The sequence below is a fragment of the Penaeus monodon genome, chromosome 12 (assembly GCF_015228065.2).
Source record: "Penaeus monodon isolate SGIC_2016 chromosome 12, NSTDA_Pmon_1, whole genome shotgun sequence".
NCBI lineage: Eukaryota > Metazoa > Arthropoda > Malacostraca > Decapoda > Penaeidae > Penaeus > Penaeus monodon.
In genome coordinates this window covers 39,658,705-39,686,338 of record NC_051397.1, presented here as the reverse complement: position 1 = coordinate 39,686,338, position 27,634 = coordinate 39,658,705, and the positions used below count along the sequence as shown (strand labels likewise).

General features: G+C 34.4%; 3 protein-coding genes across 3 annotated transcripts; 2 read left to right on the top strand and 1 right to left on the bottom strand.

Moving 5' to 3' along the window:
- On the top strand, positions 1-4,744 carry LOC119579441 (serine/threonine-protein kinase SMG1-like; the record flags this gene model as incomplete). The annotated part of the gene is given in 8 exon segments (XM_037927246.1): positions 1-90; positions 326-420; positions 1,324-1,422; positions 1,632-1,817; positions 3,063-3,228; positions 4,039-4,192; positions 4,350-4,469; positions 4,607-4,744. Coding segments are annotated over 5 exon segments (555 nt in total), but the record flags the coding sequence as incomplete, so codon positions are not given.
- On the top strand, positions 3,687-17,603 carry LOC119579699 (serine/threonine-protein kinase SMG1-like). Its single transcript, XM_037927605.1, has 32 exons — positions 3,687-3,698; positions 3,814-3,824; positions 4,039-4,192; positions 4,350-4,469; positions 4,607-4,742; positions 4,855-4,861; positions 5,505-5,708; positions 6,518-6,671; positions 6,829-6,948; positions 7,085-7,220; positions 7,333-7,465; positions 7,600-7,726; positions 8,010-8,156; positions 8,379-8,532; positions 8,742-8,916; positions 9,487-9,610; positions 9,781-9,950; positions 10,243-10,456; positions 11,042-11,227; positions 11,409-11,654; positions 11,796-11,928; positions 12,039-12,200; positions 13,075-13,249; positions 13,489-13,616; positions 13,770-13,927; positions 14,083-14,247; positions 14,487-14,634; positions 14,853-15,013; positions 15,247-15,412; positions 15,631-15,834; positions 16,437-16,543; positions 16,985-17,603. Exons 1-32 carry the CDS (start codon positions 3,687-3,689, stop codon positions 17,060-17,062), a joined length of 4,515 nt encoding a protein of 1,504 aa, XP_037783533.1. The 3' UTR covers positions 17,063-17,603.
- Positions 17,602-27,634, bottom strand: LOC119579440 (nodal modulator 1-like). The gene is made up of 12 exons (XM_037927245.1): positions 27,459-27,634; positions 26,075-26,174; positions 25,710-25,838; positions 24,697-24,876; positions 24,410-24,563; positions 23,973-24,199; positions 21,871-22,039; positions 21,120-21,252; positions 20,775-20,921; positions 19,227-20,495; positions 18,830-19,001; positions 17,602-18,697 (listed from the first exon to the last, which is right to left on the bottom strand). The coding sequence occupies exons 1-12, from the start codon at positions 27,596-27,598 to the stop codon at positions 18,038-18,040; spliced, it is 3,480 nt and encodes a 1,159-aa protein (XP_037783173.1). The 5' UTR covers positions 27,599-27,634; the 3' UTR covers positions 17,602-18,037.

Below are 27,634 nucleotides of genomic sequence, written 5' to 3'. Positions count from 1 at the left end.
GCCCTCAAGATGGTTGATATTTCCCCCAAACTTGCAGCACTGACTGCAACAAAAATTGCTATGCCAGGTGTAGTGTCAGCTTCACAGCAGGTAAGGGACAAACATGGATAAACTTTTTTCCCTTGTTGACTAATTTATGACTAATTATACTATTGTGACTACTGCTTTGTGTGACGCTGCTCACATTTTTTTTTATTATCATAAGTAATAATAGTATTAGCAACAAAATATGTCATCATTATCATAGTATATTCTTTTCTGTTATCATCATTATTATGTATGTAATTATTAATATTACAGTTATTATTAATATCAATAATTTCAGGTTATCACCATAGCATCAGTAGATGGAAACATATCGATTCTCCCCACAAAGACCAAGCCGAAGAAATTGAGCTTCCAAGGATCAGATGGCAAGAAGTAAGTCATCTGTTTTGAAAATTTATATTTGTTAAACACAGCTAAATTTCTTTTAGATATTTCATTACTGTATAAGAGGATGAATGAATGTACTTGGTATTAAAACAGCTTTGTGAGTATTGTGAGAGAAATGTATAAAGAATACCTCTATTCGCTGTTGTTTTTTTCACTTTTCATTATTTTTCAAAGGATGAATTGCCAGTTACTTTGTATGATTATTGATTATTGTATGATGGTATTTAGTTATTTATAACTTGCGTACTTATAAACTGTACACAATACAGAACTATAGAATAAGTTAGTCATCCCAGTGCGTTCAAAGATCCTAACTGGAATATTAACCCATAATTGACGGGTAGCATTCATAGTGGCCCGGGCCTCGCTGCCGGGGGCTTATATCGTCGCCCGAGCATGCGCGACCACTCATGCCAAATGCCAGCATCCCATGACCGTTTTCTTCGTAATACTACTGTGATAGTGTGTATTTTCAATTTTATATATTTTTACAGTTCTATATTAGCCAAATTGTCATTGATAAATCGAGACTGAGGGTATTTTTGTGTTATATAGACTCATAGTTGATCATTATTCGGTCTATAGTCGAATAAAATAGCAGGTGTTGGCCAAAATCATGGAGTTGAAATTGCTCAGGTTTGTTGCAATTTTGTTTTGTTTGTTTGTTAAAAATGAGAAATGTTAGAAGTTATCACACTTTCACGGAAAAAATTAACTTTTGCCGTGATTGTAACAAAAAAAAACTCATGGCGATGTCCATTTCATACTTATGGATGTGCGTTACGTGCTTGTGAGATTGGTCCGCCATGCCATGGCATGTACGTACATGCCACCCGTCGGCAATGGGTTAATTAATCTTTATTTTTATTATTACAATTTTTTTTTCAGATATACATACTTGTTCAAAGGACTGGAAGATCTGCACTTGGATGAGAGGATCATGCAATTCTTAGAAATTGTTAATACAATGTTGGAGAAGAACCAGAGGTAATTAAATTATTTGATGGGAATCATTAGAAAAAGATGTATTATTATCACTTGCTTTGATTCTTGGAATCTCTGCTCTGACATTAGGAGTCAATTGAAGATCATTAGATGGAAAAGTGATTTAGACTTGAAGTCTGTAGCAATTACAAATATTTTTAAAAAGTCAGTCACATTATCTCTAGATGATACAAAATTGATGATCTTTCTAGGGGTAAAGGACTGTGTGTATCGAGCCAGATACTATTCTGTGGTGCCACTTGGACCACGATCAGGCCTTATTCAGTGGGTTGGCAGTGCAACGCCTCTCTTCGGTCTCTACAAGCGCTGGCAGCAACGGGAAGCACATGCGTTGTTGCTCAAAAATCATTCCTCAGCTGCATCCATCCATCCACAAGGTTTGTTTTAATTTGTGAGATTGGTTCTTGTAGAGGATTTTGTTATTATATTGGCCTTGTATCTAATGCATAGTATATTTAGTGCACTTCCATCAATGTAAATTTATGGTTGATTTAGGATTATGATCATATAGAAGGCAATATTTGCAATGAGGTTGCCAAGTATTATCAAACTTTGATATATATATAATATATATATATAAAATAATAAATATCACTATATACATATATATATATATAATATATATATATATATATATATGTATGTATGAATGTATACATGATTGTATGTATGATAGTGTATGTATGATGTATATATGTATATATAAGTATGTGTACATACATACATATATATATATATATTATAAATAATATATAATATATATAATATATATATATACTAGTATATAAATTATATATATATAATATATATATATATATATCATGATATATATATATATATATATATTATATATATATATAATATATATATATATAGATATATATATATATATATATATATATATTTATATACACACACACACACACACACACACACACACACACACACACACACACACACACACACACACACACACACACCACACACGTACACACACACGTACACACACACATACACACACACATACACACACATACACACACACAACACACAACACACACACACACACACACACACACACACACACACACACACACACACACACACACACACACATGCATATTAAATTATATATATATATATATATAATATATATATTATATATATATAATATATATAATATATTATATATATATATTATATAATATATATATATATATAAAATACTATATCATATAATATAATATAATATAATATACATATATATAATAATATATATAATATATACATAATATAATTAGTATGTATATATACATACATATATATACATATATATACATATATATACATATATATATATATATATATATATATATATATATATATATATATATAGATAGATAGATAGATAGATAGATAGATAGATAGATAGATAGATAGATATATCGATATATATATATATATATATATATATATATATATATATATATATATATATAATATATATATATATTTTTTTTTAATACCCCCCCCCCCTTTTTTTTGTGTGTGTGTGTGTGTACATTTGTTTTATTTTTTTGTTTGTTATTCCATTTTTCATCATATTCCATCTATTTCATCAGCTCCCCCACAAGTTCCACGGCCTTCAGAACTGTACTACAGCAAGTTGACACCCAAACTACGAGAGGCAGGAGTCAGCCTGGATAACCGTAAGGAATGGCCTCTTGGCATTCTGAGGGATGTTCTGAAAGACCTGATTAAAGAGACTCCATCCAATCTGCTTTCAAGGTATTTACAAAAGGTTTATGTCTTTTCAAACTTAGCTTGATTATAAATTGTCACAGGTATTATCTTTATCTTATTTAGTTCTTCAGAGGCAGTGCCCCAAATCTTTTTAGACTATCAACCCCTTCGTGGAGTCCTTGATGTCCCATTGACACCCAGGCATATAAAATAACCAAGTAGATTAATAGATATTAACCTAAGTAAATTTTCTAATTTAGAGACTGAAATTCCATTACTCTTTTCCTTCATTATGGTTTCTCATTAAAATTTGTATCAGTTTTGCTTTTTGTTATTCTTTCTTCAGTTTCTTTTTCTGTTCCTACACTGTCTATATTTCTGTGAATAATAATAATATTAATAAGTTTTAGAACCCATATATAATGTCATAAATGTTTCAGCATAATATTTGAAATTGTTATATTTCTGAGATATAACTTAATATTGAACTTGGCATACCAGCCATGCCTCAAAAAGTAGTAATTTTAATGTGCTGTATTATCTTATGCATTTGTACTTCTTATACAAATGGCAGCTTTCATTTAAACCCAAATCAACCCTGATGTTTCTTAACCCTCTTTTGATCTCTAGCCATTTGACTGGTACACATCCCTACTCTGAGGGATATGTACCAATTAAAATGCTTTCTAGAATCTGCGGCTGTTACAAGAACTTTAGATATTGATTATTTATGTATATTTAGTTCAGATGTTGTAGGACTGTATACAGGTAAGAATTTTATTTAGGAGATAGTGAGTAGACATAGAATTTAGTTTAAGATCATGTTCCAACTTTAATGTTTAATTTATTTTGCAGGGAATTGTGGATGTGTAGTGTCAGTGCTGGTGACTGGTGGCGCTTGACCCAGACGTACTCAATTTCCACAGCAGTGATGTCCATCATTGGCTATATCATTGGTCTTGGTGACAGGCATCTGGATAATGTTCTTGTCAACCTAACATCTGGAGAGGTAAAAATAATGTTTGTTAAGGTGTAAATGTACATAATGTTTTTACAGGAAATAGTATTCTTTATAGTGCATTTTTAAGATCTAAGTTTTCATATTAAGATAATAATGTGAAAGTTTAAGCAGTGCCTTTATAAATAATCATGCATCATATTTGCAGGTGGTTCACATTGATTACAATGTGTGCTTTGAGAAAGGTAAAAACCTACGTGTCCCAGAGAGAGTGCCATATCGCATGACACACAACATTGAGGCAGCACTTGGAGTGACAGGAACTGAGGTAAATTAGAAGATGATGTTTTCTTCTCAGAGCATATTTTAAGCAGTTTAGGAAGTAGTATATATAGCTTTATTAAAAACAGCTTTGTTTTACCCTACTTTGTCTTTGGTATGTATTTTTCTTTGTTTTTTCTTCAGGGTGTGTTTAGGAATGCCTGTGAGCAGGTCTTGAGGACCATGCGAAGAGGACGTGAAACTCTTCTGACCTTGCTAGAAGCCTTTATTTATGATCCACTAGTTGACTGGACACCAGACAGTGAATCAGGCTATGCTGGTAAGTAAAAGAAAAACAGTTTCTTATTTTTAGGGTGGTAAAATTTAGATATCTCAATATTCAGATTTATATTGATAGGATATAAGGTAATTTTTACTTCTGAAACCAACAGGTGCCGTGTATTGGTGATTAATATATATATATATATATATATATAAATTATATGATATATATATATTATATAAGTGTATATATATGTCCATATATTATGTCTATATATATCATATATATAAGCCCGCGGTGGCCGAGTGGTTAGAGCGTCGGACTCAAGACTGTCACGACAGCAATCTGAGTTCGAGGGTTCGAGTCACCGACCGGCGCGTTGTTCCCTTGGGCAAGGAACTTCACCTCGATTGCCTACCTAGCCACTGGGTGGCCAAGCCAACCCAGGTCAGTGCTGGTCCCAAGCCCGGCTAAAAATAGAGAGAGTGATTACCTAAAAAAAAAAATAAAGGTAACACCGGCACTCTCCGTGGAAAGGAACTGGGGACCCTACCATGTACTCACTCCAAGAGCATCACAACATGAAAACTACAATTAAGTATCATGCTGTGACCACGGCGGCTCAGACATGAACCTACCATTAAAAGAAGATATATATATATATATATATATATATATATATATATATATATATATATATATATATATATATATATATATATATATAATTTTATTTATTTTTATTTATTTATTTTTTTTATCCCCCCCCCTTTTTTGTGTGTGCGTACATTTGTTTTGTTTTTTGTTTGTTATTCTAAGATATTCCATTTTTCATCTTATTCCATCTATTTCATCAGCTCCCCCACAAGTTCCACGGCCTTCAGAACTGTACTACAGCAAGTTGACACCCAAACTACGAGAGGCAGGAGTCAGCCTGGATAACCGTAAGGAATGGCCTCTTGGCATTCTGAGGGATGTTCTGAAAGACCTGATTAAAGAGACTCCATCCAATCTGCTTTCAAGGTATTTACAAAAGGTTTATGTCTTTTCAAACTTAGCTTGATTATAAATTGTCACAGGTATTATCTTTATCTTATTTAGTTTTTCAGAGGCAGTGCCCCAAGTCTTTTTAAACTATCAACCCCTTCGTGGAGTCCTTGATGTCCCATTGACACCCAGGCATATAAAATAACCAAGTAGATTAATAGATATTAACCTAAGTAAATTTTGTAATTTAGAGACTGAAATTCCATTACTCTTTTCCTTCATTATGGTTTCTCATTAAAATTCGTATCACTTTTGCATTTTGTTATTCTTTCTTCAGTTTCTTTTTCTGTTCCTACACTGTCTATATTTCTGTGAATAATAATAATATTAATAAGTTTTAGAACCCATATATAATGTCATAAATGTTTCAGCATAATATTTGAAATTGTTATATTTCTGAGATATAACTTAATATTGAACTTAGCATACCACCATGCCTCAAAAAGTAGTAATTTTAATGTGCTGTATTATCTTATGCATTTGTACTTCTTACACAAATGGCAGCTTTCATTTAAGCCCAAATCAACCCTGATGTTTCTTAACCCTCTTTTGATCTCCAGCCATTTGACTGGTACACATCCCTACTCTGAGGGATATGTACCAATTGAAATGCTTTCTAGAATCTGCAGCAGTTACAAGAACTTTAGATATTGATTATTTATGTATATTTAGTTCAGATGTTGTATGACTGTATACAGGTAAGAATTTTATTTAGGAGATAGTGAATAGACATAGAATTTAGTTTGAGATCATGTTCCAACTTTAATGTTCAATTTATTTTGCAGGGAATTGTGGATGTGTAGTGTCAGTGCTGGTGACTGGTGGCGCTTGACCCAGACGTACTCAATTTCCACAGCAGTGATGTCCATCATTGGCTATATCATTGGTCTTGGTGACAGGCATCTGGATAATGTTCTTGTTAACCTAACATCTGGAGAGGTAAAAATAATGTTTGTTAAGGTGTAAATGTACATAAAGTTTTTACAGGAAATAGTATTCTTTATAGTGCATTTTTAAGATCTAAGTTTTCATATTAAGATAATAATGTGAAAGTTTAAACAGTGCCTTTATAAATAATCATGCATCATATTTACAGGTGGTTCACATTGATTACAATGTGTGCTTTGAGAAAGGTAAAAACCTACGTGTCCCAGAGAGAGTGCCATATCGCATGACACATAACATTGAGGCAGCACTTGGAGTGACAGGAACTGAGGTAAATTAGAAGATGATGTTTTCTTCTCAGAGCATATTTTAGGCAGTTTAGGAAGTAGTACATATATCTTTATTAAAAACAGCTTTGTTTTACCCTACTTTGTCTTTGGTATGTATTTTTTTTGTTTTTTCTTCAGGGTGTGTTTAGGAATGCCTGTGAGCAGGTCTTGAGGACCATGCGAAGGGGACGTGAAACTCTTCTGACCTTGCTAGAAGCCTTTATTTATGATCCACTAGTTGACTGGACACCAGACAGTGAATCAGGCTATGCTGGTAAGTAAAAGAAATACAGTTTCTTATTTTTAGGGTGGTAAAATTTAGATATCTCAATATTCAGATTTATATTGATAGGATATAAGGTAATTTTTACTTCTGAAACCAACAGGTGCCGTGTATGGTGGTGACCAAGCTCTGGTATCAGGTGCAAGACAAAGTCGGCAGCAGCTGGAACGAGGTCTCACGCTCAGTATGTTTGCTGTGAGAATAGCAGAAATGAAAGCTGACTGGCTAAATAATAAGTAGGTACATTGGTGTGTTATAGTCCAGCTGTTGAGAATATATGCATAATATATTATCTTGTTTGTGTAGTTAGTATAATAATGAAACATTTTTGTTGTGTGTTATTAATTCCCGTATATTATGTGCCTTGAAGATCTGAAGTTCTGGAGTGCATACCCAGTGTGGAACTCAGCTTAGTGGAGTGGCAAAAGGCACATGAGGTTCAAGCAGATGCTGAGGCTAACCTGCAGGATGGCCACCACCTCATGGCTATGCTCAAGGTAAACCCTAAACAATTGCAATTGCACCACAGAAGGGAGGAATTGTTCTAGTGTCTGAGATGTGATAAAATATTTTGATTTGCATTCTTCACCTTACTGGGTCCCTTAAGAAATATATCTCAAATGGATTCTGACTTACGATGTGTAACTCAGCAAGTTAGTTGCTTTTTAAAATAAAGGTTTAATTGATCTTGCTCCCTCAAAGTATCATGTATAGTTTCTGAAAACAGTAATGTACATGATTTGCTTACAATATATTACTTATTTTTTATATACTTTTTAGGAAGCAGAAGCTAATCCACAGCACAACCTTTATGGTCTCCGTCCACGTTATGAGGAATATGCCATAGTCAAAAAGTCAATGGACCATGCCAAAGAGCTAGTGAATACAAGGCTGATAGAAGTGAAACACTGGCATACTCTGTATTTGGTATGAACTGATGATATTTTTGTTATGAAACTATAGAAAACTGATATGCTTCCTTTCGTGATGTATAATGAGCATAAAGAATTGATATGTCAAACATTTTGTATTTTCATTTCTTATTACATGCTGTATGATACCTAAGAAATATTATACTATATAATGAATATTTTGTTCCTTCATGGATTAATAGGGTAGGATGTATGTTTTTCTCTCTCCAATCTTTAGACTGCAGCTAGAGTGTTTGAAGGAGGCCAAGCAGGTGAATGGAGAGCCAAAGTGAGCAATGCAGGAGTGATGTTAGCCAGTGTGGCTCCTGTGACAGAGTTTCTCACCAAGGCTGGACAAGGTCAGCTAGCCACACAGTGTGAACATACTGAAGGTAAGTTGTTTTCTTTGTTGCTTTTTTGTGGCCTTGTCATTGTATTTTCCACTCTTAAAAATGCAGAATGTTAAGGCAGTTCACATGAAATATATAAATGATGAATAATTTTATTATGTCAAGTGTGTGCATGGGTGCTTTGGTATGCTTATGTATGTGTTTTTCATTTATGAATCATCTATTTAACCATCTTTCCTTTTCCCATACAGTTGAGCTGAGCAAAGTAGTGAACCAGGTGCAGAATGTTTTAGGTGCCAGCCTTGATCTACTGATAAAGTATGGGGGTGTTTGGGTGAATTACCCAGCTGATCATCTTTCACGACATAGGCTGTCAGAACAACTAGTGTGGCTTACTTCACTCCTGCAAGACTTTTCACTGAATAAGTAAGGATTTGTTAATTCTGCACAGTTGAATGGGGTTTGGTCTGATAAAGGCATTGGCAAATAGTATATCAGCCAAATTCAGCTCATTGATGCCAGGAACATACACTCTATAGTTTGTTTTATTGTTTTTTTACACATATATGGCACTTAGTCTCCAAAGGTTACTAGAGTTTCTTGAAAATTACCTATTAACCTTCTTTTATTAGCATTAGTTACAATTGTTTTTAATATTGATATCATTATTATGATAACAATGATAATAGAAATAGAAATTAGGTCATGGAGGAACCAGGGGAGGTCATATAGGCCTACTAATTGACACCTTGGCATCTAAGCACTTACAGAGCCAAGTATATTTCAGAAAAATATATTTATGTATAAAACAAAACCATGGTTAACAGAGCTTATTTTATGCTATATATTATTCAGATGAAATATTAGGTAAATGGAATCATTTTTAAATAGATATATATATTAGATAGATATATTTTTTAGATATAATAGACTCAAAAGTATGGGGTAAAGAAATGAAACTGAGAGATAGTAAGCTAAATATCATCTAAATATCAGTGTGCAGATGGTGATCAGCAAGAGTCATCGTGAGGCTCCAGACGCCACAGCAATAAGTCAAGCTTGTAACATAGACATGCAGCTTCAAAGTAAATCCCTTCAAGTTACATCACAGTTACAGAAGGTAAGTTTCTGTTTGAGCTTGTGGTCCATTTCTGTTTGCATGTTTGATGTTCAGACTTCTTTGTTGATATATTTGAGTGTCAAGTGATTGTGGAGAAAAAAAGGAGAGGCATAATTTGATTCAGGTAGATTTATTTAATTAACACATACTTATTCTTTTTTCACAAATAGGTGTATGAAAGGATGCGCTCAGAGGGTTTGAATGACGGAGTAATGGTAGTGAACACTGTCCAAGAGACTTCCCTTGCTTTGTCAACCCTTGTAACTGAGCATGGAATATCCGGTGTTGCAGCAATGACTTGCGCCCTTCTCAACTCTCTCACTCAGCTCACGAGTGCCAGGTTTGTTTAATAGTCGTGCAATTTATTTAGGAAGTATTTGTGAGCAGTAAATAAAAAAGGAAATAAAGCTTATATTATATGAGATATGAGAAACCAAATTGGGGAGAATTTTTTTTTTATTATTAGCTCTTTCTTATAAAAGATATTAGAACAGATTTACCTTCATTTTGGATATTTTATCAGAATTTAGAAACATGTCTTCAAAAGATAGATGTTTAGCCAAGGAACTTGCTCTATACAGCATCTCCAATTATGAATCTAAGAAACATCAATTTTTTGGTTTTGTCCCCAGGCTTCGTGCTGACAAAACGGCTGCAGGAGCTGGCGAAGGACTAGTAGACCTGACAATAGGGGGGTTGTGGTGGTTGAGGGAGAGCATGGTTACTCTAGGTGGAATGGTTGAACTTGTCACCCTTTTGACAACACACTCCCCTCCAGCGTACCCACAGGAGACTCCTGTCATTCAAGCTATGTCAGCATTACATGATGTCTTTGCAAGTCTCCATGTAAGTATTTTGTATCCATATTACATTTTGCAGTATCTTGCTTTGGAAGTGCATTATTGTTTGTTATATTCTGAAATAAGAGCCAAGAAAATTACGATCTTAGTTGGGTACCTGAAAGAAACATAATGGAAATCCAGCTTAATGTTACTATGCATTAAGCTTGTCTTATTTTTAACACTAAATAACAGAAAATAAGGATTAATTATAATAAGCTGCTTGAAATATGACAATACAATACATAAAGTGGAATTGGGGTTTGCCTCTATCTTGCCATTTTTGGTTATCATCTCAAGCTAAGCCATTTTCTGACACAAGAAAATATTTAAAAAACTAAAGCATATTAAAGTAAATTATTTATTTGGCTTCTTTTTAAAAAGATGTCTAGGTTCAGTTGATTTCTAAAGTTGGCCTTTATTTGATACAATGCTTCATTCATTAGTTATTCTGACAGCTTTGTTTTTCACTGAACTTTTATTTTATTTTATTAATTTATTATTTTTTTTTTGTGTGTGTGTGTAAAGATGAAGTTTTTAAATATTGTGTTTACTATTTCAACTAAACCTTTTGAACTCTTACGATTTCCAGGAATTGGTTTTGAACACAAGTGGAATCATCATTGTAGAGGGTGTCAGACTGTTCTGGCGTGGAGAACCCTCAGTGATCAGCCTAGCTACAGAACTCCAAGCAGTTGTATCCAGTTCCCCCACTCCACCATCTGCACTCTGCCAGCACCTCACCACACACCTAAGGCTAAAGATCCTTATGATGCCAGTATGTCTATAGATTTTTGTCTTAGAGAATGAGAAATGTGCCTTTAAACATTTTTTTTCTCTGACATTAAGTGTACATTTATTAGAATTATTTCTCTTGCAAGATATAATAATATTGCATGAATTTAATAAAATGATTTACTATTTTTATGGAGTTGTATTAAGCCATATACCTTTTCTAGCCTCGTCATGAAGAAGCTCTCCAAGAAGCAACGAACCTTCATAATCAGCTAATGAATGTGATAGACAGAATCACCTCTGATGGAAGCAGTGACATGAGTCAGGGACAGATGCTCCTCATGGGCTTCCACTTGCTCTTTGAGGCAGTCGAGACCCAGTTAGACCAACTCATGGATGCCCTTAGCAGTGCGCCGCTGCCGCAGCCTTGGCCAAGAGTAGATACAGCAAGGGAGGCTGCTGAGATAATGGTAAAGATAACATGAGAAAGAGGGTTTTCATATGTAATCAAAGAAAGTGAGGTGATTACATTATTTCTGAGTCTTTAGTAGGCAAAGAAAAAATTTTTATTCTATAACTCGTAATTCTTTTCATCATATTTTGTCATGCAGGCTCCACTCCATGACCCAAGTTTACGCCAGGTTCTACGATCCTTGCTGAGAGTGAAGAAGGTCCAGACTATTGTTGACTTCTTTTCCACTGCATACCAGTCCTCCCCAGCATTCAGGAGAGATGATCCTATTGGTAAGCACCGTTGTATATATTTCTGACATTATATCTACCATATATATTATCATATAAAGAACAATTTTATTGAAGTTTAACAAGCCACTAACCAGTATTATCTCATATAGGTAACAGAAATAGCAACAGTTTATGTGACGAGGAGAGGCTCCAAAGAATTGTTCGTCGGTATGCAAGTGATTGTGTATCTCTCTTGCTGCTTGGTCTACCTTCATACCTGGCAACACATCTGCTTCTACTACACTGTCAGAAACTTGGTATCAATGTATCTGGTAAGTCAGTCTTATAAGAAAAGCTGTAGGTTATACCCAATCCCATGTCAAGGATGTTTTTTACACATACATTGAACTTAGATTTTTCTCTTGCTTATGCACTTATTTTTATAATGATTATTATTATTATTATTATTAATATTATTGTTATTATTATTATTAATATTATTATTTTTATTATTATTATTATTATTATTATCGTCGTCATCGTCATCGTCATCGTCATCGTCATCGTCATCGTCATCGTCATCGTCATCGTCATCGTCATCGTCATCGTCATCATCATCATCATCATCATCATCATTATTATTATTATTATTATCATGTAGTATTTATTTCATACAAAAGCATATTTTCTTTGTTTCTACCTCTTGTTTGAGATTTAACCAATTTGCACTGGGTGGCACCCAATCACATCATGGCTGAATCCCAGATGCAAGATGACACTTATTCTCATCATGAGCCCACTTCCTAGTGGCCAGAATAATGCCCATTTGTGAGCTGAGAGCAGTGACACTAATGCACCCGAGCCTTACCAAACATTTCCAGAAATTTTAGCAGTGTTGAATAGATTAAAGGTCACAGTATGGTAGTCTTCTAACCAGGGATTCCTGTCTATTTCTACTAGCTTTTTGCAGCACCAACTTTATCCAATAATTATTACATGAAATCTTGAAATAAGCATTTTATTTGAAATGGTCTGATTTGTTTGTCGATACAACTTTGGAAATTTAATGAACAAGGTTGTAATGCTAAATAAAAAAAGGTATACTAGTGGTGAAAAATGAACTATGAAAGAAAATTTTCCTAATTTAGCGCATGTAGGTCCTAAAGTTTCCGTGTTATGTGAAGATAAAATAACGTGGTTTTACAGGTTATATTGAAGCGAGGGATGTAGGCACAGAAGGCAGGGTGAATCTAGATAACATAGTCCAAGAGGCATTAGAATGTTGCTTGACTCATCACAGCCTGGACCCTGCACTGCCCTCTTCTGCTGCAGCAGCTCTCACTCTTCATCTTAATGCAGTCCGCAAGAAATTACTCCTGAGGTATGCACAAATATTTGTATGTTGTTCATTGCAGTTACTTAGATGTCAAGTAAAGGTTTTTTAAAGACTATTAACCCTTTTACACTCTCTGAGTTTAGATTCATTACATAATCAGTTATATTTTTTTGTCATTATAAAAGCATATCTTCATGGGAGACTTCGTCATAGCACTTGTGTATTATTTATCTATTTATGAGGGCCATATACAAAGTCTCAGATTTTTTATGTATGGACTTCAGACACTGGGAAGGTGAAGCAGAAGGGCTGCGGACAACACATCAGCGTGTGACAGCTCAGCATCTGGGACATCAGTGGTATAATGAAGATTACCTAAAGCAACGAGTTGTAGCACCATCAGTCCAGCCAGGTAATGTATTGAATTACCTGATTCTTGGTGCTCTGTTCTTTCAACAGCTTATATTATTTCTGATTGATATTCTTTTTAATAATCAACTATCTTTGAAAGTTACTATTTACTGTGCATATCTGTAGATAATCTGATAATTTTTTGTGTATTTAGGTCGAGGTGCATTACTAGGAGAATTGAGAACAAATGTAAGCACGCTTTTGGCTCTGCACCAGAATGTGTCAGAATTGCGTGAAAAGTACACCAACTTGACTGGAAATGTTGAACAGCGTCTCAAGTGGGCAGCTGGTTCAAACCCAACCATAGCTCAGGTATTTGTTGTTAATGTGGTCTTCAAACTTTGTATTACTTTTCATCTCAGCATTGCTCTTTATCTCAAATATTTTAGAGTTAAGAATAGGATTTAGTGGCATTAAATAGTTTATGCATATACCAATTAATTTTTACTCCTTTCTTCAATTTATAGGCATTAGAGGAATTCAGTAATGGTGTAGAAGTGGCTCTTGAAGGTGTGAGTCAACTTGTACATCAGAGTAAGGAAGTCGCATCTCTCTGTAATGCTGTGCTGCATTATGAGGCTCTTCGAACTCATACAGTAGATGCCATCACTTGGGATGCAAATTTCACTTCAGTAAGTATTGTCAGCTTACTGAATTTACATGCAAGGAAAAGGAAATTTATATAGAAATGTTAATAGTGATGTAGTGTTTACTGCATTTTTAAAATTAGAAAACATTCAGTGTATAGTTACACTTTTATGCTATTACATAGACATTGGAGTTATTTTGATCTTTTGTTTTAATATGGTTAACATGCATTTTTTTCTTGATAAGATTTCTTATTGAAAAAATGACTTTGTATAACCAACAGGTACTGAATACCTGCCAAGAAAGCTGCATGCTTTTAGAACGGTATCACTCTACTGTAAGTCCACAAGAGGAAATGCTGGTCACACTTTGCCATCTGCCAGCTGATGTTAACACACAGTGGATCCAGAATGCATCTGTTGCAGTGTCAGGTACAATGTTACTTGTTTCTCTGTCTCTTGTTTTGCTGTGTGTTGATTGTGTTCCTTTTCTAAATGTGTGCAATCATTCACTCACTTTCAATCTTTTAACAAAATTGCAAATATTCTCTTATCTTTGTTTTTTCACTCATTCATTTTCATTTGTTTTCTTTCTCTCTTGAATTTAATCATTGACAAATAATAAACATCCTACTTCACATCCCCCACAGACCACATTGAACTCCTCACAAAATTAGTGAGTGACCAGAGCAGGGAGCTTAGGAAGGCTGCAGAAAATGTTCGTTTAAATGTTGTTACCTTGAGGACCCACCTTACTACACATCATAAATTCATGTCTGACATCAGGGCACTACTGAAGAGCATGGCAAAGGTAAAGAATATAAATAGGCTGACAGTTGCAAGTCTGTTTGTGTGCAAATGACTTTAGCCTGAATTAAAGATTTTCTATCAATTATTATATAACTTTATCTCAGAGATTAGTTATTTAGTAATACAGGAAATTTATATACCTTAGAATTAAATTGTTAAAGTGTAAGAATATCTTACAGTAGGTCAAATCTCTAAACTTGAATCTTGAAAAAAAAAAAAAAAAATGTTTTACAGTTTGAGGATGAGGGAGGACTAGCTGGTGTAGATGAGTACCTGGCACTTTACCGCACTTATTCTGAGAGCATCTCTGGGCTCATCAGGCAAATGCTACATGATCCATTGTCTCCTGAAAAGGCAAAGGCATATTTGCAGAAGCTGCAGGAAGTAACTATGCAAACAGGTGAAGTACAAGTTTTAAACTTTATTATGGAAGTTAATTTTTGTATCATACATCCTTTTTTTTCCAAAGAAATTGAATCAGTTGTTAGGAAAATGAGATGAACTAATGAAGATAATAATAATGTTGATAAAAATCTGTTTATGTAATTTTTGTTTTTTGTTATGTAAAAGAAATTATTAAATAAGAATGAATTTTGACAGTTTTTACCTATTACCCAGGCACCATATATGACAAATTGGTAGAATTTGGCAATCAATGTGTAGTAGAGGAAGCACAGGAAGAAGCAGAATCTCTTAAAGAGACAAATGGAGAGCCTCGAAGGCCCCCATTACTGCGGCAGTCAAGTGTTGTCATGTCACCTTCGAAAACTTTCACTCCTGATTCCAGGATGAAGGTAAAGAGACATCCACTTACAGGAAAAGGTAAGTCATAAATTTATTTAACTTATATTTTTCTTACTCATAGACAGATATTTATGCAGTGCTTTTAACTGTGTTTTTCTTTACAAGAGTTTGAACTTGGACCAGTCATGCCAATACATTTAGAAAACTGATTCTGCCCAACCTTTTCACGGAACTAAAGTTTAGATAGTACTGCATATTAATTGGCTATAGTATATTCATAGTATAGGGGGAGGAAGTAAAATAACCAAATTACTCAATCACAGGAGTTACTATGGTTATGTTACTTTACAAATCAACTACAAAACACAATTAACCACAGAACTTCAAGAATTTGCTTCATCCTCTTATGCAGTAATGGGTGTTTACTAAATGAGTGTAGGCTGGGGTGGGGTGTTGGGGCAATAAGAAAAGGAAAGGACAATGGGTTGTATTGCTTTTGTTTTAGTATTACATGATTGACAAATTCCAAAATTGAGTACATAATTTTAGAGACATGACTCTATCAAACACACCACAGTTGCAAGAGAAACATCTGACTTTCTCAAATTACTTTGGAATGAGTGCCTGAAATTTATCATGACTTGTGAATTATTCTCTAAACTCTTATCATATCTCTACAGTTGTCCAAGAGCATAATGCATATGCTCTTAATGTTTGGCGCCGAGTCAAAGTTAAACTAGAAGGAAGGGATCTCGAGCCCTCTAGGAGAGCATCAGTGGCAGAACAGGTAACTTTTTTTTTAATGTTTTCACTGCCCACCAGATCCTTCAGATTTGTGATTGCAGGCATATTATCTGTGTACTGTAAATAGATTTTTTTTTTCCTTTCTTATTGCAAAGATGAATGGAACTCCATTGCTGTTCATTTTCATATTATGTTAACAGGTAATAGAAGCTTTAATTTGATGAATTGCTTTTTATTAGCTTTGTTGCATTTCTAACTAAAATTTTTATTCTATTGATTTCTCTTCAAAAAGTCAGTAAAACTGTGTATATAAGCAATACATAATTTCTCCTGATTTGTAGTATATAAACAATACATAATTTCTCCTGATTTGTAGTGAAGATTTGGGACTGTAGAATGAGGAAAAGTAAATTATAAAGAGAATTAAAATTAACACCCTAATTAAAGACCTGTCACTGACATTTTTATTTTACTTCTTTTCCAGGTGGACTACACCATCAGGGAAGCCACAAATTTAGACAACTTGGCAACCTTATATGAAGGATGGACACCATGGGTGTAAAGAACTAAGATAAGAAATATTTTGAAATATTTTCAGTCACATATTCAGTGTACCAGTGCAATTCTTAATTCATCATTATTATTGATTTCTGCTGTATTTTTTCCATTCTCAATTATTCTGTGATATTTGAATGTGTAAACAACTTCCAAATGGCTAATATACTATGTTCAAGATTTGTAATGTCTATGTCTATAGCCCAGTTCATATATAACTTAAAAATGTATGGTCTGTTACATGGATTTAGTCAAGTACATAAAACCTAGTAAATGTACATTAATTTCTATGGAACATTTATTTTATATATATCATATATCAAATCAGATGTATTTCCTGATGGGTAATCACTGTTGACTGTAACTTGTTTTTCTTTTAATAAACTGATGTCAATTAAATATTATAGGTTTGTAGATCATCTGTCTTCAAATGTATTTGAGAATGTCAAATAAGTATGCACTGCAGCAGCTAACTTGCCTGTATCAAGATTTGAATTATGTGCTTACTTGTACAACATAGGTATAATGTTAATGAAATGCAGAAGGTATACATATTTTTTTTTTCCAAAAAGTAAAACAATATTATTACAACAAATACTTACAATAATGGAGAAAGAGCAAAACATAAATATACAGATTTGTGCAACTAAAGCTTAGCTTTCTTTATCTCCTGTACATCTTGTTTCTTTATTTTTAATATTCCTTCAGAACAAATATATTACACAGTAAAAACAATTTTTGAAAATTTTCAAAGATGGAATGGTACAATGCAACATCAAAATGAAAATAAAGTCCAAATCATTGTAACCATTTAAAAATCTAAATCTTTTGAAATGACACACACACAATCATACTGTATAACAAGGATCAATATCAAATCTTATCAAACGTTTCTTAAGGGTTTAACAAGTAATACATTACCCACAGTCTTTTTAGTGTCTTTTTCATTCAAAACTTTTTTATGGCTTGACTGACATACATATCACAGCTCTAAATTTTTCTGGATTTCACCTTCTTTCCTAACAGCTTCAATAATTGGAATATCTGATGAAGAACTGGAGAATTTCTGGGATGATCTGGGTGCTGCAAAGCTCTTTAATATATCTGACGCTCTTTCCATAAAGGGACCAAGTCTGTTGTAATTAAATGCTGCAGCAACGACTAATATGGCAATCACAAATCCTAGAACAGTTCCCTGGTTTAATTCAGCGTCCACACTTCTCAAAGTTGGCTGGAAACTGAGATTCAAGTGCTTGAAGGCTGCATCAGCTACAAAAGTAACTTCTGGAGATGAATAGTCGTACTGTGAAGTTGGAAGATTAGAGTCCAAACGCAAGAAATAAGTACGCTTATCAGCTGTCATTGGGGGAAGCATGAAGAATGGATGAAGACCCAGTTTAACAGTGTGAATAGGAGAATCTGGAAGGTCTTCACGGTAAAGTCTTGCCACAAGAGATGAAAGATGTTGAGGATCGGTGTTGACTTTTGCAGCAACATCCATTTGTGTGAATGGCCTTAAGACAATAAGCTTCAAGTCACGAATGTCATCATTGTCAGTATGGACTGTACGTGATGCTGGCAAGGTCCTCTGGACATGTTGATTTACTCCACTACCTACTTTCAGCCTCAAATCATAATGGCACTGAAAAAGAAAGCAAATCAATAATAACTATAACTTGAAAAGTACATACAATTAAACAATATCACACAGAAAACCCATAACTCATATTTTCAGGTCATCCATTATATCTTTAAATAATTTTGATCTTCATACCTTGGGAAGTAATCCTCTAATCCTAAAGGCTCCCTGATTGTCAGACACCGCTTCCTCTTGATACTGCTCACATTCACTTCCTTTGCCAACTGCTTCAACCACTACATCTGTCTCTGGCTCTCCACTCAGTGAAGCAGTCTGACCATAGATGCTGTAAGCGATCCGAATACCACTGCAAAGTGCAGAGTAATATTACATGTGGGTACATTATAGGGAAAGTACACAGCAATATTCAAACTATGACCATCTAAAATGAAATACTGATTAATCAGGTAGTACTAAAACTTAAATGACTCTTACAGCAATAGGATTCATTAAATTTAAGAGAAAAACAAAACCATCACAAAACATTATGAAAATTATTGCAAATACAAACCCACTTTTCAAAATATCTTACCTGATGCCAACCATGATGGTTGCTCCCTCATCTACAGTCACCATTTTTGATGGAGGATCAAAGTTGTACTCTTTCATCATGGGTCTAAGGAAGTAGTCACCTGGAGTCAGAGAAAGGAAGGCAATTGTGCCATCGTTCTCAGTCAAACTATTCTGACGATAGCTTTTCCCACCAGACATGGAGATCAACACACCAGGCAGAGGAGTTCCATTTTCATCTTTTACTTCAACAATAACCTCAGCCAGTTTGTAAGCTTCAAAGTGACCTTTTTCTTTCAAGGCATTCATGACATATCCCTTCTTTTCAGCAGACACACTATATTGAACTGAATTATCCAGTGGACCAGCTGTGTATTTTCCATCAGCATCAGTAGTATATGTGTGAATTTCACCATTTCCTTCTACATTTATTGTCACACCACCCAAAGGAGGAGTAACACGGCCATAGATAAAGAGTGCACGTTCAGCCGTGAAAGTTACTGCATCCAGAACACAATCTTCTGGCATTGTAACTGTGTGAGAAGATGGTTCATACTGATACAAATTGGTTGGTGAGCCTGGTGTTAGCACAATGGTTTCACCTTCTTGTACCCAGTGTTCAAATACAAACAAATTTGGATCTTCTGGTGATGGGTTTAGAGGACCAAGAATACTAACTTGACCTCCAGATTTAACCCCAACAGTGAAAGAAGCAACCTCGCTTGCCCTAATTGCTCCAGTCAGTTGATGCTTGGTAGCTGATAATGAGATCAGTTTTGGAGCAGCAGTATCCCACTGAATTTGAGATGTTCCAAATTTATGACATCCAACAGGTGTGAATGTGTAAACACCTGATGCTGATACACACACTACCGTGTTGCCCTTCTGAGCAACCACAGTTCCTGTTGCCCCATTACTGGTGCTGTAACTTAGTGTTGTTTCATGAGAGGAGGCAACAGTTAGCTGATACCCAACTTGTTCAAGTGACACCTCAACATTCTGGGTGTTGATAGTTACTGGCACAACCTTATGCTTCCAGCACCATTCATCCTTCTGAATACTTAATTGGTATGACCCAGGGACAATATCCTTAAAAACAAACTTTCCATCTGAAGCTATAGTAGTCTGTGGTGCTCCAGAGCTTGCTCGAGATGGCCTTAGTACTAATGTTAGATCTGGACACTTTTCTAGGCAAGTCACTTTTCCAGTCACCTCACCAAGGAACTGTGAAAAGACCAGATCACTGACTGGCTCTGATGTTACAGTGAATACATGTTCAACAGGACCAAACCTGTAAAGGAATATCAATTTAGTTGGTATCAACAAAGATTAGGAAGATGAATTCAGTCAACTGAATAATTTTTAGATAAAGACAAACTGTTTAGTATATATTTTCCTTGGTGTCATTCCTCCAATAAAAGCAAATTCAAATACATGCTCTTATCATAATTCCATGCACTGCTTATGGTCCACTTTTTTGTCAAAACACTTGAGGAATTCCACTTTAATCACATTCTTGTCAATGGCAGTAACATTAGTAATACTACAATATTTCTAAATCACACTTTACCTCATGCCAGCTTCATCAGCAGCAGAAGATAACTTAATAGCAGCTGTGTACATTCCGGCTGGCAGGTAAATGCAACCTTGTCCATCTGTGTCAGTTTGTAGTTGCTTCCGTATATTTTGGTCATTGGCGTTAACAGTCTCTATGGTCCTAGAATACAATACAAAATGAAATAAATTACTAAAAAACTGTCAAAGAATAAACTCAGAAGTTGCTTTTTAGTAATCTAGTGCTCTATGACTTTGATGTCTGAATATTTATTTACTTTAACTATTAGCCTTTAACCATTTTTATTAATCAAAAGAGTTATTAAAACTTGCATAATATGATGAGCACATATTTCCTTACCAAGGTCCAGAATGTGTTGCTGTTTTCTCTACATTGACAAAGAAGCAGACTTGATATCTTGTTGCTAAGATATCTGCTACAGATGGTCGTTGTGGACTGACGCTCACTACTGTTTCATCAAACTCAAATTTGTCTGGAAATAAATCATATCTTATTACTTTTACCATTATTATTATTATTATTATTATAATTATAATAATAATTATTATTATAATTATTATTATTATGATGCATTACTATCACAGTCATCCTTGGAAAACTTTGAAAGTCAGTATTATCAAGCCACTGCTTCATGTTACAATTTACTGCTGTTCATCTCTTGGTGTTAATAACAATAATTAAAAAATCAAAATTGTTTACAATTGTAAACTGCTGAAAACATCTACATGAGGGGAAATTAAAGATTATATTTACCCATCAGCACTTAACATGAATTCTCTGTTACTGTCATCACTAATCATCTATCAGTATGTGAACAAGTTGAATCCTAGCACTGACATAGTTTCCAGTACAAGTTACTAGCAATTAAAAGACACCGTATAGGAGCGTAAGGACAGGTAACCAGCATGCAGCATCCATAGCATCATTACAAGTTTTCTATAAGATGATTACTTATAGAGACATAGTACAAAATATGGGAGTAAACTCATACTTCCAAACAAGAGCTAAAGGTATAATTATCAATTTTACACTGGGGTTTTTGAAGTGCAAGTGTGAAATGACTGGCAGAATTCCTTTTATATTATCTTACCTGTTGTTACCTTTATCTTGTGTTTCCCTGACTGTACATTCTGGAAGGTGTAACGTCCATCAATGTCTGTAGAAGCAGAGCGAGTCTTGTCTAAAACAACCTTTGCTCCAACCACAGGGTCCTCGCCAGCTGATTTACGTACAACTCCACTGATACTGAAGCCTTCAACCTAGAGATGAATAGTTAAAGATAAATATGCAATTGCATTGAGAATTCACTTACTCCCTTGTTTGCTTTTAAATGCACCCATGAAGTAGGCTGGCCATTTCTTCATATCATAAAAATCATATGATCTTCCCGGTCTTTGCCTCTTACTGTGTAACACTCATGTGCACATATAAACTATTCTGTTAAACAATAAAGCAAGGAAACGGTGACAAATTCAGACTGTAATCATTATATCCTAAAGTTACAGAGAAACACAGCTCATAACTATCTATTCACAGTTAATACTCAGACCTGTTACTGTGCATTAACACTTTACACATAATTATGTTAAACTGGACCACAAAAAGTACCAGTCAAGGGCAATATCACTTCTACGAACTAAACAGGAAAAAATAACATCAAACACAGAGTAATAAAAAAATAAAAAATAAATAATAAAAAAATAAAAATAAAAATAAATAAAAAAAAAATAAATAAATAAACAAATAAATAAATGGTATAGCTTGGATATACATATACAGACTATTTGCCAAGTTGAAGTAAAATGGTACTGAAAAAAACTACACTGACAGAGTGATCACCTTAGGATGACTGCACTTTCAATCACAGGGCTTACAAATATTAATATTTATTTTTATTTCCATTGGTAGAATAGTCTAGAAATAGCAATGTCTGAGGCAAGTGGCCTGTTGTGCACTGTCACTATCAAATAATTATATGATTCATATGATATGGGGTATATCTAGCCTATTTTTTACAAAACAAGTATATACTGGATTGCTTTCATTTAATGTTTTACTTAACTTTGGCCATTCTGTGATACATGTTTAACTTGCTTTTTTTTTTCTATCCTCTATTAACCCAATCACTATGGATTTATGTACTGTCTCCAGTAGTTTTTTGTGAATTTTGTTACATACAGATGGTTCCACATGTGCTCAGCACCAAGGAGTCTATCAGTAGGCCCTAGTGACCGCTCCTGATTTCCTGATTCCTTGAAATTTTGGAAAAAAAGTTTTTCTTTCTAATTCTGTTGATATCAATACTGTAACTCTTCTTACTGATATTATGAATACTAAATTGTTATTAAAGTCTTGGTTACATTAAAGACTATGAAATAATACAAAAGAAACTTTCTGAAAATCAAGAAAAAGGATACACAGTTGAGATAAATAGGACTAATAACCGATTCCTTGGTGACTAAGCACTTGCAGAGCCATCTATGTGTAAAGACAATAAATAAACTTATATTACAGTGGGCATGGCATGTATTCTTGCCATATGTGCTGACTGAGTTAAGTGCAAAGGTGCCAAAATTATCTAAGTTTGTTTATTCATTTAATTATTTTTAAGGCAAGAAGTTCAATTACAAAGTGTGAATTTTGTGTGAATAAATTAACAGCAACATAAACATTAAATATTAACAAGTCAGCTACATTGCTATGGAAGAGAAGTATGCTTTCTCTGTCAATTTAGCACAGGGCAACTATAGTATATAGTCTACTACTACAGCATGTAGTATATGTCTCATATATCTATGAGACATGTTTATGTGGCCCATGGAAGATCACATTTTTACATCACAATTACTATGTAATTTATTATGATAACATTCAGATGAGTGCAAATTTCTGCTAGTAACCATAAGTATACCTATGTTGGTCACTTTGCAATGACTAACATGACAAATGATACACAAAAATTGGTCGTAGAAAAGCTTTCACCAAAAATATCTAACTAACAGGTAAAATTTTGACCAGCATTAATTTTGTATGCCTTGAGACCCATTAACTGAGAAATGTATGCTTTAATAAAAACATTTTCACCTTAATTATTTAATATCAAATAAAGCATAATAATGAGGACTTCTTGTTGCATCTGTAAATTTCTATGGAAAAGAACTAATGCTCAAGGGAAAATCTACAGGACATTACCTTGAAAGGCTGTTGAAGAGTGATATCTTCATGACCCACTACAATCTCCTGCTTATCTGGTGTAACTTCATACTTGGTGGTGTCAGACTGGAAGAAAGGTGTGAGGATGTACGTGCCAGGGGAGACCGATCCAAAGAGGAAGACACCCTTCTCATCAGACACTACATGGCACACTACAGGCACTCCAATCACATTTTGGTATCCCTTTGGACTGCCAGAGGAACATTCTGTCAAGATAAAATATAAGTTTTAGAAAGTGCAGAAATACAGAAAGAATGAAGGGATCGCATGAAAAATGTAGCTCAGATTTCTACTTAATACTACACTCACTTTAGGTTAAATTCCTCTTATGGAGAATTCAGTGGTTATGGAACACAATAACAGTAATCTCTACAAATATTATATAAAAATTAATGAAAAGCATTAGCTCTAATTACTTGGAGTAACAGCTGGGTTTTCTTTTGAATGAAACACAAAGCTGACTCCAGGAGTAGGCTGTCCATCTGACATCACACTCCCCTTTAGAGAGTATCCACCAACAACCAAGGATGAACCAGCATCTCCATTTTCATCTGCAACTTCTACAGTTACCTGAATAAAGAATAGAAAAAAAAAAATAATATATATATAATGGAAGTTTTAAAATAATTTGCTGCCTATTTATTCTCTCATAGTTACTATACATAACATCAAAGGACCATACACAAAAAATCATTAAACTTACTCTGTCAATAAGCAGTGTCCAGGTAGGGTGACTTGCTACAACAGTGTATACACCAGATGACAGGGGCGTGAAGACATAAGAGCCATCACTATCAGTCTTTGTTGTCTGGACAAGCGAGTCATCCTTGTAAAGCGATACTATTACTCCCTCAGGCCCAGAATCACTGCCGATACTCACAACCTGTGGAAAATTAAATTTAAAGAAGTCTTTAAAAGATAACATCTAATGACAAGAAATAAATGCAACAATGTACTTTTCTGTTTTTCCAAAGAGTCAGTTTCCTATCTTAAAAAGTCTATTTCCACATTTTCTCTCAGCAAAGGTTTCACTTGTGATCTAAAGCAGGGTTTATTATTTGACCTAATACGCTGTCCATACTTAAATAAGCATGCATCTTTCCATACAATGACCATTCTTATTTTCTGGCATTACAAGTGACTGGGCTATGTATCTGTGGAAACATTATCTGTGGGACCTTCATTACCATCATGTTTTTTAGCAGTCAAATGTCTTACCAGCAAAAGAAGCTACACTAACAGGATTTCTAATTTCATTTGGGATGTATCTCTTGTGGCTCTAACTGAAGTCTTTTCTAGTTATCAGAACCTGAATCAGTGTAGAAATTGATATGTTAATAAGTCCTTAATTTCTTTCAGATTGTTAGAAGATATCCCCACTAAATATGATGATCATCTCCCTATGACCATTAACAGTCATGATAAAAGGGTTGAGCTTGGGAACTTCTTGGAAAATGAACTCAATAGGCCTATGTATTCTAACCTCGTGGTCTGAAATTATAGTCAACAGTTCAAGTGGCATTTACTTCTATCATTTACCTGCCACTCAAGAAAAGATTCTTAGAACACAGCTCCATGTTCAGTAAAAGAGAAACAGATATAAATTTCCACATATAAAGGCCCTACTGATCTTTGTAATACAAATCCTCCACAATGTCAATACTTTTTTTCAAACAAGCTTCCAAGAACATCACCAAACCTATAAACTTTGCTCACCTTTCCAATGACAGCAAATCCTTGGAAATGGAAATTGATATCCTGTCCTAAACTGCAAGCATCAGTTTCACCATCTACTTTCAGGGACACTTCCTCTGGTTCAAAACTCCAGCCAGGAGGAGGAGAAACCTGGAAATCAGTAAAGACACATTACATTTTTTCCCATTTTTCCTGAAACTTTTTGTGTGTGTATATGTATACTATATAATGTATAATATATACACAAACACACGCACACAATCATACACATACTCTATAACCAAAGAATATTTTATATAAGAATACAGTTCATATGAACTAAAACTTCTGAACTGTCCGAATATATATATATCAAACATTTTTGCAAATGCAAATGTAATAAATACCTTGATAATGTAATTGCCTTTGTCATACAAAGGTATAAAGTAGTATCCATTATTAGGTGCACATTCTGTTTCATATTTCAGGTTACCTTGTTTTGTGAACCTAGAAAATAAAAGCATTAATTGCTATTATCATCCTCTTTACTAAAGGCATAGATAAGCTGCCAAAATCAAAATAAAAAAGAGTTCTTCCATTATCACCATCAGAAGTACCCAGGTTTTAAATGGTATATTCTATCATTCACTGTGCAAATATTAATTCTGTGATTTTTGGGGAACATATATTGTAAATTTGCATTAGCTAAATAGAAATCTACAAACTTAAACTAAAAACTGCTATATTGCATGCCTATTTCCGAATATTGTGTCAATTTAAACTGAATATGTCTTTAAATTCAAAATTACATTTGATATTTTTTGATGGTACAGATTCAGGCTTAGTGGATACATGGTAAATTGTATATATTTCAGGGGAAATTTTATGTCTCAAAAATATAGGAACTTGAAGGATAAGATGGTGAATAGACATTCTGCTTGTCTCTTGAGAATGTCTGTTTTCTAGGGAGTGACCAATAACCAGACAGAATTGTAGCAGATGATGTAAGCAAGGGAAATCAAGTGAGTAAAATGTGAAAGAAATCTAACTAGTTGGCCTATGCATGGAAATATATATCAACTGTTTGCATAAAATCTACTCTCCCGTAACTCTTGCCCTAAAAGACCGATATCCTCCAAAGGCACACAGTAGGATGGAGTGCATCTTGCATAGGTCTGTCTCTAGGTCTACCCCTTTCTTTTGACCAGCCAACACTCCATTCTGGCTGATTTGGTACTGTGATTACAGCAGAGTTTAAGAATTCCACACTGCCTACGCACGGCCAGAACTCCCGGAAAAATAGTCCATAGACATGGTCTTACAATACTGTAAACGTAGCCACAGCCTTCAAAAAAAAAAACAAGTTTTCACCAAGAAATCAGTGTCAGGCTTCATTTCCAAAGTTACCGAAATTTCTATCATATATAAAAATACTTGTTGTTGAAGAAAGTCACTGAATTGGAAAGACTTAGCCAACTCAAAAAGAAGCATTACATGAACCACAGCAAATTAGGCGAATAATGCCCTAAGCCTAGCTACCCTAAGCCGAACGAAAAACATTGGATGCTGAATAATTTACACCAATTAATGGACTATTTCTGATCAGGTTAATAGCGTGTAGCCAAGAACTTCATAACAAACCATAAAACCATGAAATGCGGAAAAACAAACTTCAATCGGAAGTAATAAACGTAGAAATAACTGAAAGAATGGAAACATTTCTCTCCGTCAAACGCTATCGGTGACAGCTACAAGCCCTTCCCCGGCTCTTAATTCGCCGTTTATACTTACAGTTTAATCCCTACTTGGGAATAGTTGATCTCAAATTCACTCCTGACATATCCCCCGCATCCCAGGACATCGTTGGCCAGGCAGGGACCCCAAAACGCCGACAAAAATAAGAAAAATGAAAAAATACGGCGTCCGGTCATCCTCACGGTGCAGACGATCCGGTGGGAAATTTTCAG

What these genes read in the sequence shown, in the direction of transcription:
- LOC119579699 (XM_037927605.1), top strand. An exon ending in ACTGGCATACTCTGTATTTG is followed by an intron (nt 8,157 to 8,378) that starts GTATGAACTGAT and finishes TCCAATCTTTAG; the next exon opens with ACTGCAGCTAGAGTGTTTGA. An exon ending in GGGAGGCTGCTGAGATAATG is followed by an intron (nt 11,655 to 11,795) that starts GTAAAGATAACA and finishes TTTGTCATGCAG; the next exon opens with GCTCCACTCCATGACCCAAG.
- LOC119579440 (XM_037927245.1), bottom strand. Translation starts at nt 27,598, where the DNA reads ATGACCGGACGCCGTATTTTTTCATTTTTCTTATTTTTGTCGGCGTTT. An exon ending in CTCTTCAACAGCCTTTCAAG is followed by an intron (nt 22,040 to 23,972) that starts GTAATGTCCTGT and finishes ATTCATCTCTAG; the next exon opens with GTTGAAGGCTTCAGTATCAG. An exon ending in TTAGAGGATTACTTCCCAAG is followed by an intron (nt 18,698 to 18,829) that starts GTATGAAGATCA and finishes TTTCTTTTTCAG; the next exon opens with TGCCATTATGATTTGAGGCT.